General features: G+C 35.9%; 1 protein-coding gene across 1 annotated transcript in view; it reads left to right on the forward strand.

The window, feature by feature from the left end:
• Positions 1–549: 549 nt before the first annotated feature.
• LOC149847128 (uncharacterized) overlaps positions 550–19,600 on the forward strand; it is a 41,362-nt gene continuing 22,311 nt past the window's right edge. The window contains exons 1-6 of the mRNA XM_089993284.1: positions 550–1,067; positions 1,185–1,270; positions 6,763–6,917; positions 7,083–7,144; positions 7,322–7,516; positions 7,611–7,665. Coding sequence (XP_089849410.1) covers positions 550–1,067; positions 1,185–1,270; positions 6,763–6,917; positions 7,083–7,144; positions 7,322–7,516; positions 7,611–7,665 — 1,071 coding nt within the window. The remainder of the gene's footprint in view (positions 1,068–1,184; positions 1,271–6,762; positions 6,918–7,082; positions 7,145–7,321; positions 7,517–7,610; positions 7,666–19,600) is intronic.

The raw sequence follows: 19,600 nt of genomic DNA on the forward strand, positions 1-19,600 counted from the left end.
TGGTAAAATGCTATAAAATATAAACAATATATATATATATATATATATATATATAATATAAAGTTACAAGTCACTCAAGGGCGAGCCGAGTGATGAGTCGCCGGTTTTTAAAACACTGGTATAGACACGCAGCCATAGGATGAGGACTTTAGTTGCGAGGATGCATTGCAAACTGTTTGAAACAAATGAATGATTTGACAATGCTCTTCCATACCAAGGATCCCTTATTCCAAGATGAATTCCACCCACCCTTATCTGTGGTGGAGAGTCGTTTAGCTTTTTTTTTTTTTTTTAATCTAATTTTCCTTTGGTTTTTATAGAATCAGATCTCTTTCGTATCTATAAACCAAAGCAAAATTAATTAGATCAATAAAAAAACTTTACGAGAAATTCGTGGCCGATAATTTCCTATTGGTACTATAACATTATGTAAACGGTTATTTTCCCATGCATCTACACTGTTGTCGTTGTACAAAGAGAAAGGGAAAAGATTTTACCGCGTTCTTTTTTCACGGGGTTTTGTTTTTCCGTGGCGCCAACATCGCGGCTATGACGCTGGCGTGCACAAACACGCACACAGCGACAGCACGCGCGATATACGCGAGGACCCAACTCACGGCGTCTGGAGATTTCGTTCTGTTGACCTCAAAGGGGTTGTCTCGGAGAGAAGAGAGACCGGAATTGCTGGAGCTCTGCAGGATTTCCTTCTCTCTTTCTCGTGGGAGGAATCGCCGCCGTATCTCTCCTTCATTTTTTCGCCCATCGGTTTCTGAGATCTCTGGTTCTCGCTCGGATCCAACCGCGGCCGATCGGGGATTCCTCCGGCCGCCGATCCCCGGATCCTACGGGAAATTAGGGCTCCGGCATGCGGCGATCGAGCTCCGTCACTCTCCGTCACTTATGTTCCGGCGCCTCCGGAACTTCATCGGCCTGAATTCCAAGGGCGCTGCCGTCACGTCCGCGTCAATGCAACGGGCGAATGCCATGGATCCCTGGATGTTCGAGACCGCGCAGGAGATCGGTGTCTACGTTCACAGGTTCCACAATCTCGATCTGTTCCAACAAGGGTCAGTGTTTAGAAAAAAATTCAATTTTTTTCCCTTTTTTTTGTCATCCTCTTCGTTTCAACTCGGTATTTTCTTAGGGTTTTCGGTTTCAATTCTTGAAATTCGATGTTTACGCAGGTGGTATCAGATAAAGATTACCATGAGATGGGAGGACGGCGACCATAGATCTCCTGGAACTCCAGCACGGGTCGTTCAATACGAAGGTAGTTCCTTTCTAAGAGTTTTTTTTTTGTTTTCCTTTCTTTTTTCGAAGGAAATGTGTTAGTTTTCCTTCTGTTTTTGGATTTGGAATGTATTTCATTTTGAGTTTTTGTTCCCGTACTATTGATGTATATGACGTTCAATTGAGCTAGATCTTTGATTTTGAAGCAATGAGTTTAGAAATTTAAAATTTGAAAACGTAAATCTGAACTGTTTTACTGTTTATAACGTTTAAAGCTCTTAGATTTGTTAGTTTTTGCCGAGAAAGAGAGAAAGGCTGCAGAAGAATTCCTTTGATTGCCCGTGTTTTGAAGAATTCCGTGCGGGAAGCCCTTCTGGTTGATGATTTCATAGAATTAATGAAATGAAGTGAAGGAATGATTCACGTTACTGGTTAGAACTTGAATAGCTATCTTGTCATATGCAAGATTGTGATAAGAGGTCGGTTGCTTTTAGGAGTGTGTATAAGAGCGTCTGTTCCATACTTAGGATGAAAAAGTTAAACTGAATTTCTGGCATACATGCACGATGATGCTTCCACCAAATCCATAATGAACAGAAGGGACCATACGCTGGATCATGAGATAGATTAAGCATCCCACAAGTAGCATCTTCGTGCAGGTTTTGAATTAGCCAGGTCATATGATTGCAGAAGATTAATTTTAGTCTATTTAGGAGTATCATCAACTTTACCATAATCTGATGATACTTGGTGACCAATTTCATAATGTATTTTAACTATCATGAGGTTAACCCCTGCAAGGTTGGGCAACTTCTCAGTTCACCGGGGAGTAGATAAATTTAATTTAGGTATCCAAGCTCCTTCATTTGCTGAAGGAAAATGTCATGATTGTATGACCATAAATGAGAAATTGCATGGTACATGGAGTACGGAGAAAGCAATGTTGTTAAATACTCACACTTTGAGGTGTGAAGCGCGTGCCTCAGGGCGAGGCAGTACGCTTCAAAGTGAGAAGCACACGCCTTGAAGTGAGTCTGTGCCTCACTTTGAGGCGGTCACATCTTTTATGGCAATGAAATGCCAAGCACCAACTTGGCTTATATGTTGTTTTTCCTTGTCATTGGTCAACCTTTGACTACCTAGTAAAGGACACATCATATGTTAAAAGCAAAGCATTTAAAATAAAGAACAAAAATGGTTTAAAAAGATTTACTTTAATAGAAATACCACAAAATCCTAAAAATCAATAAGCAATGAGAAGACAATGCCTAAAACCTACTTTGGGTTTTCTCCTTGTCATGTGCTTCATGGGAAATCTGGTTTTTTCCCACCCTTCTCTAAATCTTAGGTAGTAAAAGCACATTTTTAGAAACTATACCTAAATAAAGAATTTCTCAAAACATTTATCATATGCCATCTCTCTCTCTCTCTCTCTCTCTCTATATATATATATATATATATATATATATATATATATATATATATAGGCTACTAATAAAGGTACAGAACTAATGAGCTAGAAATCATAGGTACAAATTGTATCGACTCAATCTAACCACATAGATGTGTTCAACATGGCTTGTTTGCTAAGGATCAAGCCTTGGATTGTGCTTTGCTGATGTAAAAATGTGATCTTTTGAGTTATGAAATTTTGGCACATTGTGGGCTGTTGTTTTTTGGACCCTTTCAAAAACCTAATTACTTGTCATCTATGTCACACATACTCTTTTAACAGGGCACCGCATCCGCGTCGCAACCGCACCCAGGCGGGTGCGACACTTAGACGCAGTTTCCTTTGTGTTAGGTGAAGTCAACCACATTGAGGTTCATTTCTATCCAAAAGTAGATTCAGTTAACCCTAATCAAGTGCATTTTTATCTATATTATACATATAAATACATAAATGCACACAAATACACATAGTGTTAACTTAAAACTGTTAATATATATATATATCCTCCCCGCGCCCCTACACCCAAGTTTTTTTAAAGTGCCGCATCCGCACCCGCATCTGCACCTGCACCTATGTGACATAGCTTGTCATAATCACATGATTCAAAACAAGTTTCCTATTAAACAAACCTTGTAGATCACATCCATAACATTTGATCTACAAAAAATTAGAAAATTTTGAAGAAAAAGTGATTTCTACTCATTAGTTCCGTAGCTTCATTAGTAGCCAATATTAACCCTACATATAGTGTTGTTTTGATAATGCAATATTTTTCAAGAATATAATAGTCTATATTGCAACAATGTAAGAGTGCTTTTCCCATATTAAACCTTCCTTTTTATAGTAAATATCTTGACAGTGGCATGCTTTTGTTGTCACCACCATGATTTTAATTATTCTTAAATTAACAATAATTGTAGAAGAGAATTTTGATTTAGCCTTGTTAAATCCAAATAAAAGATAAAACATATGTCTCACAACAATTTTAAAATTAACAATTAGAACATAATATATGCATTGTATTTTTATATATAAATATACATTATTTTCAAATAAAGTAAATTTAATATCTTTCTAAGCCATGAGAGTTTATTTTTTTATAAAATATTATTAAATTTTTCTTTGAATTTTAAAATCAAGAAATAAAATGTATGTATTATTTTTTAAATATTTATATCTAGTTGGTTATGTTATTTCATTTTTAATATTTAATTATTTGTCCATGAATCTTGTGCCTTAACGCCTTGAAACCTATGCCTCGCCTCAAGTATATTATGGCACCTCGCCTCGCCTCAACACTTTTTACAGCATTGGGAGAAAGAATTAAAAAAATGACACTGTACCCATGTTGATACTTTCTAGCTGCACCATGAGTTCAAGTGAAACCATAGTGTGATGTGTGGAACTCTAGAGGAAATTAAGAAGGCTACAAGCAAAGATGTTTCAATGAAGAGGCTACTATTGAACATTCTAATAGTTGGCACCATGATAGATTGGAAGTATGGCTCTTAAACTCATTTTAAGAGGTGCATAGTGTAATGAAATAAGAAAAATAATACAAGAGAGTGCCTCTTATGGGTTTACAAGAACCCAAAAACCACTCATGGGTCAATACAAGATCACATGCACCAAGGCCACTGAGGGACCAAGAACACAAATAAAAATATAAGATTTTATTGCAAGTGAAATGCTTGAGAAAGCATAAAAATACAAGAGGGGAAACACCCCTATTTATACACAAAGCAACACACTTAGAGCCCTTGGGACTCTCCCCAATGGATAGAAATAGGGCCGTTGGGGAGGTCCCAGCGACTCTATGGCTCTATTACCTAAATGCCCTATACTCTAAACCTATTTACTAAGTTACAAAAAACAAGAATAAAAAATACAAAATACTATTGTGCCCCTAATGGGCACAGCCTATTACAATACTGTGAAAAGACTAAAATACCCCTAATGGGTATTCATATATATATATATATATATATATATATATATATATATATAAGGAAATGAAAACCTCCCCAATGAAAACGGTCCCAAACCTACCCAATGGAAAATTTTATTGGATTTTTGGTGCTTTTTTCAAAATTCTGACCGTACAAATGTGTTCAACATGATTGATTTACTAGAAATCGACACTTGGATCATGAATTTTGGGTAGAAAAATGGGTATTTGGAGCCTCAAAAATTTATGAAAATTGTATGCCATTGATTTTTGAAACCTTATAAAAACCTATCCATGCATCAGAATCAAATGCTCCACGAACTGATTCCTATAAAAACAAGCATATAGATCACACCTGTACGGTTAGAATTTTGAAAAAAAACACCAACAATCCAATAAATTTTTCAATTGGGTAGGTTTGGGACCATTTTCATTGGGGAGGTTTTCATTCCCCTATGTATATATGTACAACTTAACACATAGTGGCAAAATTTGCGAATGGCAGTTGGATTTATGAGGTCGTTTTCAGCATTTTGTAATGCTATGTAACATGATTACTTTCAGATGCCCAATATACCCATGCCAATGTTGGCTCTTCTGGCTGCTGCTACCCATGCACATAGTTACAATACATATGGTACATGTATATTTATATAAAATTTTATGCTTCTTATATTTGTTTGTATTTTATGGCGCTTTCCATTTTGCAGTATATGTGGTATGTATATTAAGTACGTGTACAGTATACATAACTAGCTTCACTCTTGTTTACAAAACAATCATGCCATGCTAATCCCTCCCATATCATAAATCAAGTATAGAAAGGAATATTACTCGAAAAAAACCAAACCCTAATATATGTTGAATAGAATAGTGATTGGCTGCAATTTGGGCTCTTCATTTGCAGCCATATTAATTCCTTTTGTAAATGAATCTGCAACATGCATGCAAAAGATCAATAGAATCACCTTCCCAAAGAGTCACTATTGTATATGGGTCAGAACAGGCTAGGAACATGCTTGCTTGAGCTTTAAGTTGGTTTCCATGTGGAACAATGGTAGCACGATCATGTTTAGATTTATCAGCAGATTCATTGGCTTTGGCATGCCAACTATGATCAAAGACATGTTCTAGGAGAACTGGCCATCTGGCTTACTAGATCAAAGCATATTTAAATCTTGTTTTCCTCAAATCTAGCTGGTTAATAAACATGAAATTGTAGAAATTGTTGAACCTGAAATGAAGTGACAAGCATGGAGGAGCATAATTACCATAGTTGAAAGTGAATGTGAGAGGTGATGCATGAAGCAGAAAATGGAGAAGCAATTGTTAGGGAGAAGTATGAAGCTGAAAGCATTTATGAAGCGTTTGTGAAAGCATGTGGGAGGCGATACAAAAACCATACTGGAAGCGATATGGAAGCAGACATAGAAGCAAATGGGAGACAACGTGGAAACAAGTAGGAAGTGAGTATAAAGTGACAAAAAAAAATATAAGAGTGGAAAAAAAGGAAACTGAGATGGAAGCAAATGAAAAGTAATTTAAGCGAATGAGAAGCACACTTTTTCATTACGAGGGAATCATACTTCCAAATATTGAGAAACATGTTTTGCCATGATTCCCCCTCTTTAAGGGGAAGCGTGGAATTTCACACTACGGAAGTACACTTCCAGTATCTATGTGGAAGAGTCATGACTTCCACTTTTCAAGTCGATAAGCATTGAATGTTTTAGCTGGTTTGTTCTGTTCTGTGATTTGTTATGATAGTAAAAAAGGGCACGGTGTGACAATTGAACACCTGTGTTTTGTAATTCTGAAGGTCTTCCCAAGCTTTACACTAGAAGGACCTGTCACTTTCATCTCATATCTGTTGGATGGACTTAATATACTGCTTATAAGCTATTATGGGCTATGACCCATTCATTACCTTTCTTGTTTTGGACCATGTCCACATCTGATTTTTTCAACTGTAGATATACTGATATACAATACTTTGTTTGCCACATTAGTTTGTCAAATTGTTATGTAAGTGTTTTAATGTGTAACAAGTCCTTCAATTGAGGTTAATCTTTGTGAGGCGGCCATCTTTTTTATTTGAGGGTAACATGACATGATGTGGGAGTTTGTGCAGCGCCAGAGTTAGGCCGTGATGATATGTTCACAGTTTGGAGGATAAGTGATGTAGATCACAGTTTCTCAACCCAGCCCTTCCGAATCAAATATTCAAGGCAGGATGTGCTTCTTTCTGTGATGATCTCCTTCAATTTAGCTCTACAACAAGATGAGGTAAGATGCAGTTAACTAGACCTGGTAGTCTTTCTACACTGATATCTGTTAACTTCTCTTGAAAGACTTTATATCGTAGCATTTTTTTTTCACCAATTTTTTTTTCAAATAAAACCAGTGTAACATGATCTGTTAGTGTGGTTGCTGATGTGATTAAACTTTCAGAGTTTGGCGCCTGCAGTAATATTGAAGTTTGAGCTTCTCTATGCTCCAATAACTGAAGACATGTAAGCTAATGTTTCTCTGTAATGTTTTGAATATTTTGAGTTGCTAGTTCAGAGACCATACCTCTGTTGATTTTCTAGGGATTTCCTATGCTTCATTTGGACTTTGATAAGAGGGTACTTACAAGGATATATCCTTGTATCACACTACGTTAGCACTAATAAAACATTGTTTCTCAGTTCTGAACTGCAGGCCTCTCTGGATGCTTCAACGGCTGCAGTTCATGAACTCCGAATTCCTCCAAAAGCCCTTTTGGGCTTGCACTCATATTGTCCTCTTCATTTTGATGCCTTTCATGCAGTCCTTGTGGATATGAGTATACACACAGTCCTTTTGAAAGCTGGTGCTTCTGTGACTCCGCAGAAACTGATCAGGTTAGTTACAGGCCATCTTTTACCCTTTTCACTCTGGAAAAGTGGCATTCACCCACTTCTTGCAGATACAGTTGACCTGTTCATTATTTTTCAGTGATCATCGAATAAATGAAATCATTGCCGCTGAACACTGTGGTGGAAATGATCAGGTAGGCTCACATTTCTCATTTCAAATCTTGTCATTACTAACTTATTATAGAGTACCAGAATAACTGATTTACGTAATATTGTAGAAGAAAGAGATCTCATACGCTGGAACAACCAGTCAGCATATGCATGATGGGTTGTGACAATTGTGAGGAACACGTAGAAACACAAATATGTTTCCAATTTAGTTGAACTATGCAGTGGATCCACTTTAAACCTACAAATTATTTGCATTATTCATGCTTGAAGTAACATATTCTCTCCAAGATTAGTTCCGTTAGTGTATGTTATTTGCAAATAATATAATACTTACGGGTCAAGATAAAGATGTAAAAGATATTATCATTGCTACAGTTTAGAGAGATTGACGGTGAAATAATCTCAGCAACTTCATTATTGGTTTTGCACTCTTTATAAATGAGAATACAATGAGCATATGTAACATAGGACAATATTGTCCCTATACAGAACACCTATGTCACATAGGTGCGGGTGCGGGTGCTGGTGCAGATGCGGTGATGTGGCATTTTAAAAAAATGCGGGTGCAGATATATACACACACACCTGAGTCTGTTTTGACCTAAGTGATTCAAACCTGGGTCTAGTTTGACTAGTTTGACCCAGGTCTGATTCAGATTTTGGTCAAAGCATCTGAGGTCTAATTTGAATCAGACCTGGGTGGTCAAACTGGACCCAGGTTTGCTTCAGACCTGAGTTGAAACAGGCCTGGGTCAGTTTTGATAGGTCCAGGTTTGCTTCAGACCTGAGTTGAAACAGGTCTAGCTCAACTGACCCAGGTCTGAATCAGATCTGGGTCTTCGTTTTTGGGCCTAGGTCTGGTTCAGACTGTCAGACCAGGTCTGATCCAGACCTGGGTCAAGCTCAGAACCAGCTCTGGATCCAGAGTCCAGACCTGGGCTCCTCAGCTGAGTTGCAATGGAAGGTGGAACATGAGGACAAGAAGGGGAAAGAGGAGGAAAGGAAGAAAGAGGGGAAGGAAGAGAGAGAGAGAGATTACTCAGCGCACGCCTGTGGTGGTGGGGGTCTCGCTGTTGAAGATGGAGGAGAGCTTATCGTCAGAGATGGAGCTGGATTGGCATAGCATGGCCAGAGGGAAGAGGTACAGGGTTGTGGGGAAAAGGGTTAGGGCATCGTGCCCAACCCCTGCCCTTTTTTTATTTTTTTAAATTTTATCAAAAGAACAAAACTAGACTTGGTCATTGCTGACCTAGTCTGGTTTCAGACAAGTTTAGGCTCAGGAACGGTTGACTACACCAAGTGCGACAACACCCAGTGGCACACCCGCATCATGTCACGTCGACACGGGTGCGATGGGATCTTGGTTGAGTCTACGTGACATAGCAAAGCACATGCAAAAATATAGAAACAATGGTAAAATGATAATGATACCCAGGAGGCGATATCGTACACACAAACACAAACTTATGATGCTTTTAACGAAGGTTGTAAAAAGTGTATCATAACCTGTTTCGGTCAAGCCCAAAATAAAATATGTATCGTATTGTATTGTAAAAACCATAACTCTTTAATAAAAGATTTCAGAAAAATCCAAAAGAATCAGAAAAAATCAGGAATAATCCTAAAAAAGTCACAACACATGAAATAATAATGAATTGTACAAGATACAGCCATAGAATCACATATGTAGCATTTATGATAAGACATCATCAAAGATCAAATAATAAAGATAATAATGCATGCATATCTCACATGAGCAAAATGCAAAATATGAAATATCATGCAATTAAGAATATGCCACAAGACTTATAGTTTCATAATACATAAACAAAAACAAAATAACCAAGCTTGTAAATGCTTTGAGTTTTACATAACCGAGTTTTTCCAAAATATAAACAAAAGCAAATGTATATGATTCAATCATCATTATCATCGTATCTTCTTCTTCTTCTTTTTGTCCTTCTCCTTGTTCATCATTCACATTCACATCCTCCCTGATATACGTAGGCTTTGCGGCATCTACCTCTTGTGCTCCTTTCACTTTGATCCACTTAATGTCATCTTCAGTTGAAACACTTGGTTCTTCTTGAACTCATGTATTCAACACATCAAATTGCTCCTTATGCTTCCTTGACTTCTGCCTTAACTGTAAGTTGTAGCAAATGTAGACGAACATTTTGTGCATTTTGTGCTCCAATCCATTCTTTCTTTTTGTATGAATTTGCTTAAAACATTAGAGTTTCTTTCGCATCCACTTGCATTATATGATTGACTAAGAATGTGAATGGCAAAAGCTCTCAAATTTGGAACATCACTCCCAAACCTAGTTTATCATACGTGTAAAAATACAACAAAAAAAAGAAATGAGAAAAAAACATATGTTACAAAACATCATAAATAAATAATAAAATAAAATAAATTACTTGGATGCATTGTGGAATGGTTTCACACCGTTGTAGGTTTATTTGTCAAAATCAGTGCCTAGGTGCCGCCTGGGAGGGCTATGTGCAAGGCCACTGTCTAGGTTTATGAGTCTAGGCGGTAGGGCCTTGTTTTCTAGCCTAAGTCGCAAGGTCATAGTTGCCTTTTTTTTCTTTTTCCTTTTGTTTTTTTCTCCTTCATCCTTTCTTTTTTGTTCTTCTTTCTTCCATCCCAAACCCTTTCTTTTTTCTCTCATTTTCTTCTTCTTTCCCTTTTCTTTTTTACCTTTTTATTTTTTCTTTTTTTCTTCTCCTTTTCTTCTTTCTCCTTTTGCACCTCCACCTCTTTTTTCTTCCTCTTCCTTCTTCTTTTCCTTCATTTTTTCTCTTTTCTTTTTTCCTTCTTTTTTCTCTGATCTTTTTTTTCTTATTTTTTTTCTTCTCCTTTTCTTCTTCTTCTTCCTCTTGCCCCTCTACTCTCTTCTTCTTTTTCTTCTCCCCCACCCTTTTTCCTTCTTTTTTTTATTTCTATCCTTACATATATGTGTGCGTGTTGTTTATCTTATATATATATATATTCAATATTATACAAGTTTACAAACTTTGCGATATGTTACATTGAATTATACTCATCATTCTTAGTTACAATCATATGATTTTTACTAAATTTAACTATTTATTTTGAACATTTCTACTTTTCTTTATGTTTCTTTTTTGTCTCGCCTAGGCCCTAACTAGTCCTTTTAGGGGTCCTCCACCTAGGCTTCGACTAGCGCTTTTGACAATTAAGGTTGTAGGTCTCCCCATATCATACAATGCATTATCATACATCTCCACTTCTTTGTCTTCATCTTGGACGTGATAATGAGGATCATCTTCTCGATGCAATCCAAAATTCCCTTGTTCACTTCCTTGTCTAATTTAAATATTGAGGAGTATTTAAATGTAGGATTCAAATAATATGATGCAACATGAAGAGGTTGATGAAGTGGTCCAGTTCACATATGTTTAATGATGCACCATATAAGCTTGTAACCTTTTTTTCTTTTCATTCAAATTATCTCTCTTATGACTTATTTATGGCCTTATAAAGATAACTCATAGTTGGTCTGTCTTCACTGTCTACCAATCAAAGCACTTTCACCAAAGGTGTGGTGATTCTCAACAACTTCACACAAGAGCTTGAGAATTCACTTCTAAATCAATATCCATAATTTCTTTTGGCTTTCTTTTTTTGTGCATTGTGTTATGAATTTCACTCATATGATAAAAACACTTTTTTGAGTGCAATTTTATTTTTTACTAGACTTTGCACTGCCAAAAAGTTTGTAGCAAATTTAGTAACTGTGTTACGAATCAAATCAGCTGTTAGAAAGTGACTTGGAATACATTGGGTTCAATAATGAACCCATACTTATGCACGTGGAATGCAAATATACCCATTAAAGGGAAACAACATAAGCACATAATGTGCTAACACATAAAACCCATAAAAAGGGAAAAATATGACATAAAGTCATAAGTTGCATATCATTGAAGAATAATGGAGAAGGGGTAAAAACCCCATTACAATGGAGCATAAGCTCCCTCAAGAATACCAAATACAAAGGGGAAATCCCCTATTTATAAGCATGAAAAGGGACCACCTTGGGGGCTCCCAAAGGGGACGTTGGAGAGTCCCCAACGGTCACATTTGTGACCGTTGGGGGCTCCCAACGTCCCCTTTGGGAGGCCCCCAATGTGGTACGAAATCCAAAAATATAAAAAAAACAAAAAATAAAAATAAAACAAAAATTACAATGCATATTCCAATTGGAATATGCGTAAAATGCTAATTTACAAGAATACCCTTGAGGGTATTTTAGGAAGATAAAATATATATATTTATATATATATATATAAATAGAGATATGTATACATATATATATATGTATACGTATCTTTATATATATATATATAAATATATATGTACATTTAAGGATCAACATATTTTAACACCCCCCCTCAATCTTTGCGGGGAAACGAAAAGATTGAACAAAGGGCAAGACTCCAAGAGGCTCCGGCAAGGATGCAATGGAACTTGAAAAGGCCTTCCTCCTATTGTCTTCAAATTTCCCGAACTATCCAGGGTACTTCTCTTTGTCCTATCTCCAAGATCCTGTGAAATAACAACAAAGAAACAAGTAAAACAAATCTTTGTACTTTTATTCAAATGGAACATTTCTAACTAGCACAGGTTAGAAGAGATGCAAATTATGCAAAAATGACACCAAAGTTTCAAAGTCATATATCATGTTTAAAACAAAATGAGCGGAAGCAAATTATGCAGAAATAAATTGCAAGAATGCATAATGCATTCATAAGGTCCAACGTTGGACAAATATAACCCCATAATGGGGAATAACAAAATGGTCCACTAAGGGACACCACAATAAGCCTACGAAGAGGCATGATATACATAAACATTATTGAATGAGGGCCCAAAAAGGCCATAAAGAGCATATATATATACTTATCATGAAATGAATTAATACTCAAAGAACTCATTAATGAACATGCTTCAAACATGTAATGAAGTGCCAAACAAGAGAAACAAAGTCTCCAAGCATACTTTAGGCAAAATAAACCCAAGAGTTCACAAGGTTTTAAAATCATTTATGAAAGACATACTTAATACACATTTTACATATAAGGGTGGTAAAAACCATAAGCACTTAATATATAGATTAAATGCTAAGAATTCAACTTGATATGCATATCAAAAATATGATTTGCTTGAAAAACACAAGTCATGAATGAAATTTTGCAAATTTCAACAATAGTTTATCCATTACAAACATCTTCCTCATTAGTCCTCCAAAACCCATAAATCAAGTGTATAAGCTACTAGATCAAGAATATAAAGCCATTAAAGGCCAAAGACACACACAAAGATGTGTAAAAGAACCTCTTGTCTATATATAATAATACTTGAAATAAGTGCATCTACGACAAGAACAAGAGAATACATGCCAACATGGACTAAAAAGTATCTCTTGTCTACGTAAAAAATACACTTAAAACCAAGTATGTTCAGCTACTAGAACAAGAGTAATAAGCCAACCATGGGCTAAAACATAATACATCTCTTGTCTACATATGATAGCACTTGAAATGAGTGAAATAAGCCAACCATGGGCATACATCTTAAGCGACTAGAACAAGGACACAAACGCCAACATAGGCTAAAAATCACACACCATGGTGTGAATCAACGTGCCTTGTCTACATATAAAAACACTCAAGACAAGTGTGTTCAGCTACTAGACCAAGAGAGCAAAAAGCCAACAAAGGGCTAAAAACACACGAAGGTGTAATAAAATTCTTGTCTACATATGATGACACTTAGATAATGGGCATAAAAGGAAAAGACTTTTGAGGCAATAAACTTGTAATGAAAATAAACCTCGAATGAAACAATATTCCTTTTAAAAAAGAACTTATAATAACATTTTGGAATAAATGCAAGTAAAACGTATCTTCAACAAGATACTACAACCGATAAAATAATATTCTTTAGAACAAATGTGTGAACATACACACCAAGAACACTTGTGAAAAAACACAAGAACACATGTGCACAACAAGCACAACATACGGAATCACAAATGTGCAAATGCACTCATAAAATTCATAAACAAATAAAAGGTTGGGCTATAATCCCAAAACATCTTGATTTTAAAAGTACCTTAAAACATTTAAGGTTTCAAATACCATATGTCCATCACATTTACATATAAGCATCCATAATATCAATGGCACAAGAACAAACTAGCGACACACTCATATATCAAATCATTCTAGAGTCCCAAGGTGCCCATAACTCACCTCAACCACCATCTATAATATGGTAAGTGGACAATCTAAAAAGACATAACAACGAGTGTCACACTCATAATTAGAGATCATATACCAAATCATTCTAGAGTCCCAAGGTGCCCATAACTCACCTCAACCACCATCTATAATATGGCAATTTGGACAATCTAAAATGATATAACACGAGGTGCCCATAACTCACCTCAACAAACATCTCTAATAAAACAATAAAAAGGCCAAAACAATGATGCATTAAATAACATGTGATGGACAAACATAAATGCCACAAAAGGGCAATAAACACATAAGGAATCATTTTCCAAATAAAAAATTTTTACAAAGAGGACCGATTAACAAATTGAATCAAAGGTCCAATATAATCCATCAAAACAATTTTGCATAACCACGAATTATGCTTAATCTTCAAAAGAAGTCTTGTACACCAAAAAAAGGCTTACTATGCAACATAACATGAAATATTAAGCAACATCATGTGTATGAACCGATTTGGAACAAACAAGCCTTAACTATGAAAGACATAAGGTGCAATTAAACGGTGAAGTTGGTGAAGTTCAAAAATAACAAACTTAGGCCAATATAGGCATTCATAAAGATGGTGAATTTCGAAAAACTTATGAAATCTACTATTTCAACTTAAAAATGATAAACAATCATGAAATCTTCATAAAAGAGTATATACTCACAAGAAGATTATAAGGACCGAAAGGCTCCTTAAGGAGAGTTTGAACAAACAAACATATACAACTCCCAAAGAAAGAGAAAACTCCATTAAAGTGGAAGAAATCCCAACAAAATAGATTCATTAACAAAACCTTATGATAAATAAGATTGTACTATGGCTTAAATAAAAAGTAAACATTTATTGAGGAAAAATTTAACACTCTTAAGTTTTATCGAAAAACATGACTTAATAGATTATTACCTACTCCTAATGAAATAAGTACACAATAAACATTAGTGAAGACCATAACTTTTGTAATGAAATATGCGGAAAAGCAAAAGAGTGCATTAAGCACTTACAACATTCACTAATGAACAAACAAAAGGGCAAACACCAAAACCCACAAGAGACAGTCACATAATAAAAATATAAATGTCTCTTATTGAAAAGAGAGAGAACTCTCTAAATGTTGAAAACATCCTTAAGAGTGTAAAGATAGAAAGAAAATCACCATATTCCATAAGACCATTTTAAAACTTAATTCAACCGGTATTAAAAAAAAACTTTCTTAATTAAATGTTGCTCATATAAAACGGACACATAATATGGAATTTTTCATATATGCCAAACATTTTTCAAAAAAACTATATTTCACAAGCATTTTAATCTTAACATACCTTTCTTTAAAGACTAAACATTCATATAAAGGTATTTTCATAAACAAGGTTAGGTTTAAAATGTAAATTCAAAGTTCCAACGGTCATAAATTTTTACCGACCCATTAAAGCAAGTTTTGAGCAATCATATATCTAATTTTTCGCCAAACAAGTTATCATTTAAAGTTTTTCAAAGAAAAACATACGAAAACGATTCAATGGAGTAGCAAGAAACTCAAAAAAGACATAATGACAAAAATCACACATAAAGAAAAGAACATATTCCTTTCTTCATACAATACTCAAAGAAATAGAATGCATACCGAATAATTATAAGAAAGACAATAGAGAGAAATGAATACTTCACCATTTTTCTTTAACAAATTCTTGAATACCACGCTTCCCGATGCACCAAAGAGCAACTCGATCTCAACCTTGCTTTGATACCATGTTAGAAAGTGACTTGGAATACATTGGGTTCAATAATGAACCCATACTTATGCACGTGGAATGCAAATATACCCATTAAAGGGAAACAACATAAGCACATAATGTGCTAACACATAAAACCCATAAAAAGGAAAAAATATGACATAAAGTCATAAGTTGCATATCATTGAAGAATAATGGAGAAGGGGTAAAAACCCCATTACAATGGAGCATAAGCTCCCTCAAGAATACCAAATACAAAGGGGAAATCCCCTATTTATAAGCATGAAAAGGGACCACCTTGGGGGCTCCCAAAGGGGACGTTGGAGAGTCCCCAACGGTCACATTTGTGACCGTTGGGGGCTCCCAACGTCACTTTTGGGAGGCCCCCAATGTGGTACGAAATCCAAAAATATAAAAAAAATAAAAAATAAAAATAAAACAAAAATTACAATGCATATTCCAATTGGAATATGCGTAAAATGCTAATTTACAAGAATACCCTTGAGGGTATTTTAGGAAGATAAAATATATATATTTATATATATATATAAATAGAGATATGTATACATATATATATATATGTATACGTATCTTTATATATATATATAAATATATATGTACATTTAAGGATCAACATATTTTAACATCAGCATCATTGGTATACTTTCTCATTAGGCTCAAAATCCATGCATGATTGTAAACTATGTCACATGGGTGCGGGTGCGGGGATGCGGCACTTCCAAAAAACTCGAGTGCGGGGGAGTGGGGGTGCGACAAAATATATATATATATATATATATATATATATATATATATATATATATATATATATATATATATATATATATATAGGACTTATAACCAAATTTTTTTTTGCTGGTGTGTTTGTTTGAAGACTTGTTACCCACGTTCTGCTTGTTGTGTACTTTGGCGCAACGGGACAAAATTGATGAACTGAAAGGATTGGCAATCTGATCGACCTAGCCTGCTGCATTCTGCTGACTGTCATGATTCAATCATGTTTGAAACTCCCTGGTCTTCACGGAAAAAACTATAAGCAAAAGGTTTGATGTGGTTTGTTGGAGAGAGAGTCTTCACGAGGCCTACGGCTCCACCGCCACTGCCTAGGGTTCTTCAAATTTCATTTTATATACAGTTGCACACAGATCTCCGGTCTGGACTCTGGATGACAACTAAAAGAAATTTATTGGATTTGACATGTGGAAAAGAGAGGTCTACACCAGGCTACGACTAGAGCACCCATCTCGTCAGGAGAAAAGTGAATACTAATAGCCACCAAGGCTACCACCACCATTATCATTTATTATGGAGAGAGAAAATCCTTGACGAAGAAAGATCTGGATGGTTGAAGGATAAGGACTTCAAAAGGCTCTTGAATTTTGGTTTTAATTTTTGAGGAGGATAGATCATCATTTCCAAGTTAACAATATGTTTTCCAACGCTGCGAATTCATTGTTTGGAGGCAGGAATAGCATGGGATGCCAACAAAGCTCATCAGATGTTGTGGACACAAGTGCCCCTTTATAAAACAAGAGCAGCAGCAAGCAGGCATCCACGCTTCGGCTGTTCCGTCCTTTCATTCTCTCATCACTACCTGCATGGATCCAACAAGGGGTGGGGAGAGGTGAAGAATATGAAAGTCCTCGTCAGGGAATAAGCAACTCTAAAGAGACCGAAGCTATCAAGGCCAAAATCAAAATCAAAATCCAGCAAGGGGCGGGTCCCGCTGCGCGGTCAGTTGTCAGCAGATTTTTTTTTTAAAATTTTGCAGCCCATTTCACAGGGCAATTTTTTTTTTTAAAAAATAAAAAAATTGGACCAAAATGACCCTGGGTGCGGTCAACACACCCAGGGTCGGGTTGACTGCACCCGGTGCCGCACCTGCATCGCGTCGCGTCGATGCGGGTGCGGCACCTGTTTGGCTGAATCCCCGTGACATAGATTGTAAATAAATTTTTGTAACTTGGCAACATATTATTGTTTCTTTTATCTAATCCTTGTCGATGTCCTCAAGCATAAGGTCTATGCAGTGGGCAGTACATGGGGTTCAAGAGAATGTTTCATAATTTTCTGCCAATTCTTTACATGTTGCCCTATAATTGCATTATCAGTGATAAATTAGACTATTTTTAGACATAACCTCTTCAACAACCTCATCGTACACCTTGCACAACACATCTGTCGTCTTAGACGTATCAGACAAATCAATCAATTTAAAAAACATAGTTCCCTTGGGGCAATGAATAAAGAAATTTATCAAGGTTCTTGTCTTTCTATCAGTTCACCTACCATGATGTTACACCCAGTTTTCTTTCATGTCTGCCTCATCTCATCAGAATATGCCATCATTTTTTTCACATTAACATCTAGAAAATTTTCTCTCAAATCATAATATGAAGGCATTATCTATAACTGATACTAGTTATGACATCTACCATGGCTTGAAAATGGAATGAACTTGCTGCATTTAAAGGAATGCAGGCATCATAAAACCATCTCTCAATTATTCGACTAAATGTTTAGGGGTCATAGTAGTGCGAATGCCGAGCTGCGATCTAGGGCCAGTCCTAAGAGAAAAAAAACTCCTAATAGATCATCCAACTCTACCTCCTCTAGAGGAACTCACTCCTATTCTTTTTTTACTCGCACCACTATTGCTAGCACCAGTCACACATTTTCCCTTCATTGCAAAGCTTTTCACTTATGATGCTATACTAGGGGTTGTATGATCAGAAGTGTGTAACTCATCTACATCATAAACATCCTCTTATGACTACGCGTACCTCATTTCTATCTCATTCATCTCCTTTTTTTCTCTCAAACTGAAAAGCAATTATTGGCATTGTCATTTCACAGCCTCCAACAAATCCCTTGATGTGTATGGGCAACATTATGATGTGTCATAGCCTATGTCACATGGGTGCGGGTGTGGGTGCGGGGATGCGACACTTCCAAAAAACCCGGGTGCGGGGGTGCGACAGGGGTAAAAATGTAAAAAAAAAATCTATATATATATAATTTTGAAGTTTTAACAGTTTAACATTTAACATATAACATTGTCATAATATCATTCATCATGCATGCAGTATATCAACCTAAATATCAAATTATCAATCAAATAAGTAAAGCAATTACATAAATCAACCTAAATAGCAATCAAATAAGTAAAGCATAAAAGAACTAAATTACATACCAAAGTATATCCTAATGAAGTAATAGATGTTAATAATTTTTTTCTTCATCATCAAATGCATCATTAGAAGGAATACTGGGCTCAGTTAAATCCATGTTTGTTATGTTGAAACCATGCTCTCCCTCGAAGTCACACTCTTTTGGGTTTATATCCCAAAATTTGGATGTTTCTTGTCTGCGTTACAAACCCAATTTGAAAATGTTAAATACAATACAAGTATATTTAAATGAAAACAACAACAACAACAACAACTACGCCTTCATCCCAAAACAATTGGGGTCAGCGATATGAACCAAAAAAGAAATTCATTTTGGGTCTTCCACATGAATCCTTTTCCTCCAATCATTTCTATCCAACGCCATGTCCTCGGTGAGGTTCAAAGCATTCATATCCTTTTCTATCATCTCCATCCAAGTCTTCCTAGGCCTACCCCGACCTCTTTTAATTAATATATTTTCCCATTTCTCCAACCTTCTAACTGGAGCATCATTAGGCCTTCGCCGAATATGTCCAAACCACCGTAAACGATTCTCTCGCATCTTATTTTCAATGGGTGCAACACCTACCTTCTTACGTATCTCTTCGTTCCAAATCTAATCTTTTATTGTATTTTCACACATCCATCTAAGCATCCGCATCTCAGCTACACTCATTTTTTGAATATGATGTCTCTTGGCAGCCCAACATTCCGTACCA

This window comes from Nuphar pumila, chromosome 2, assembly GCF_984573655.1.
Source record: "Nuphar pumila chromosome 2, dmNupPumi1.hap1.1, whole genome shotgun sequence".
Lineage (NCBI taxonomy): Eukaryota > Viridiplantae > Streptophyta > Magnoliopsida > Nymphaeales > Nymphaeaceae > Nuphar > Nuphar pumila.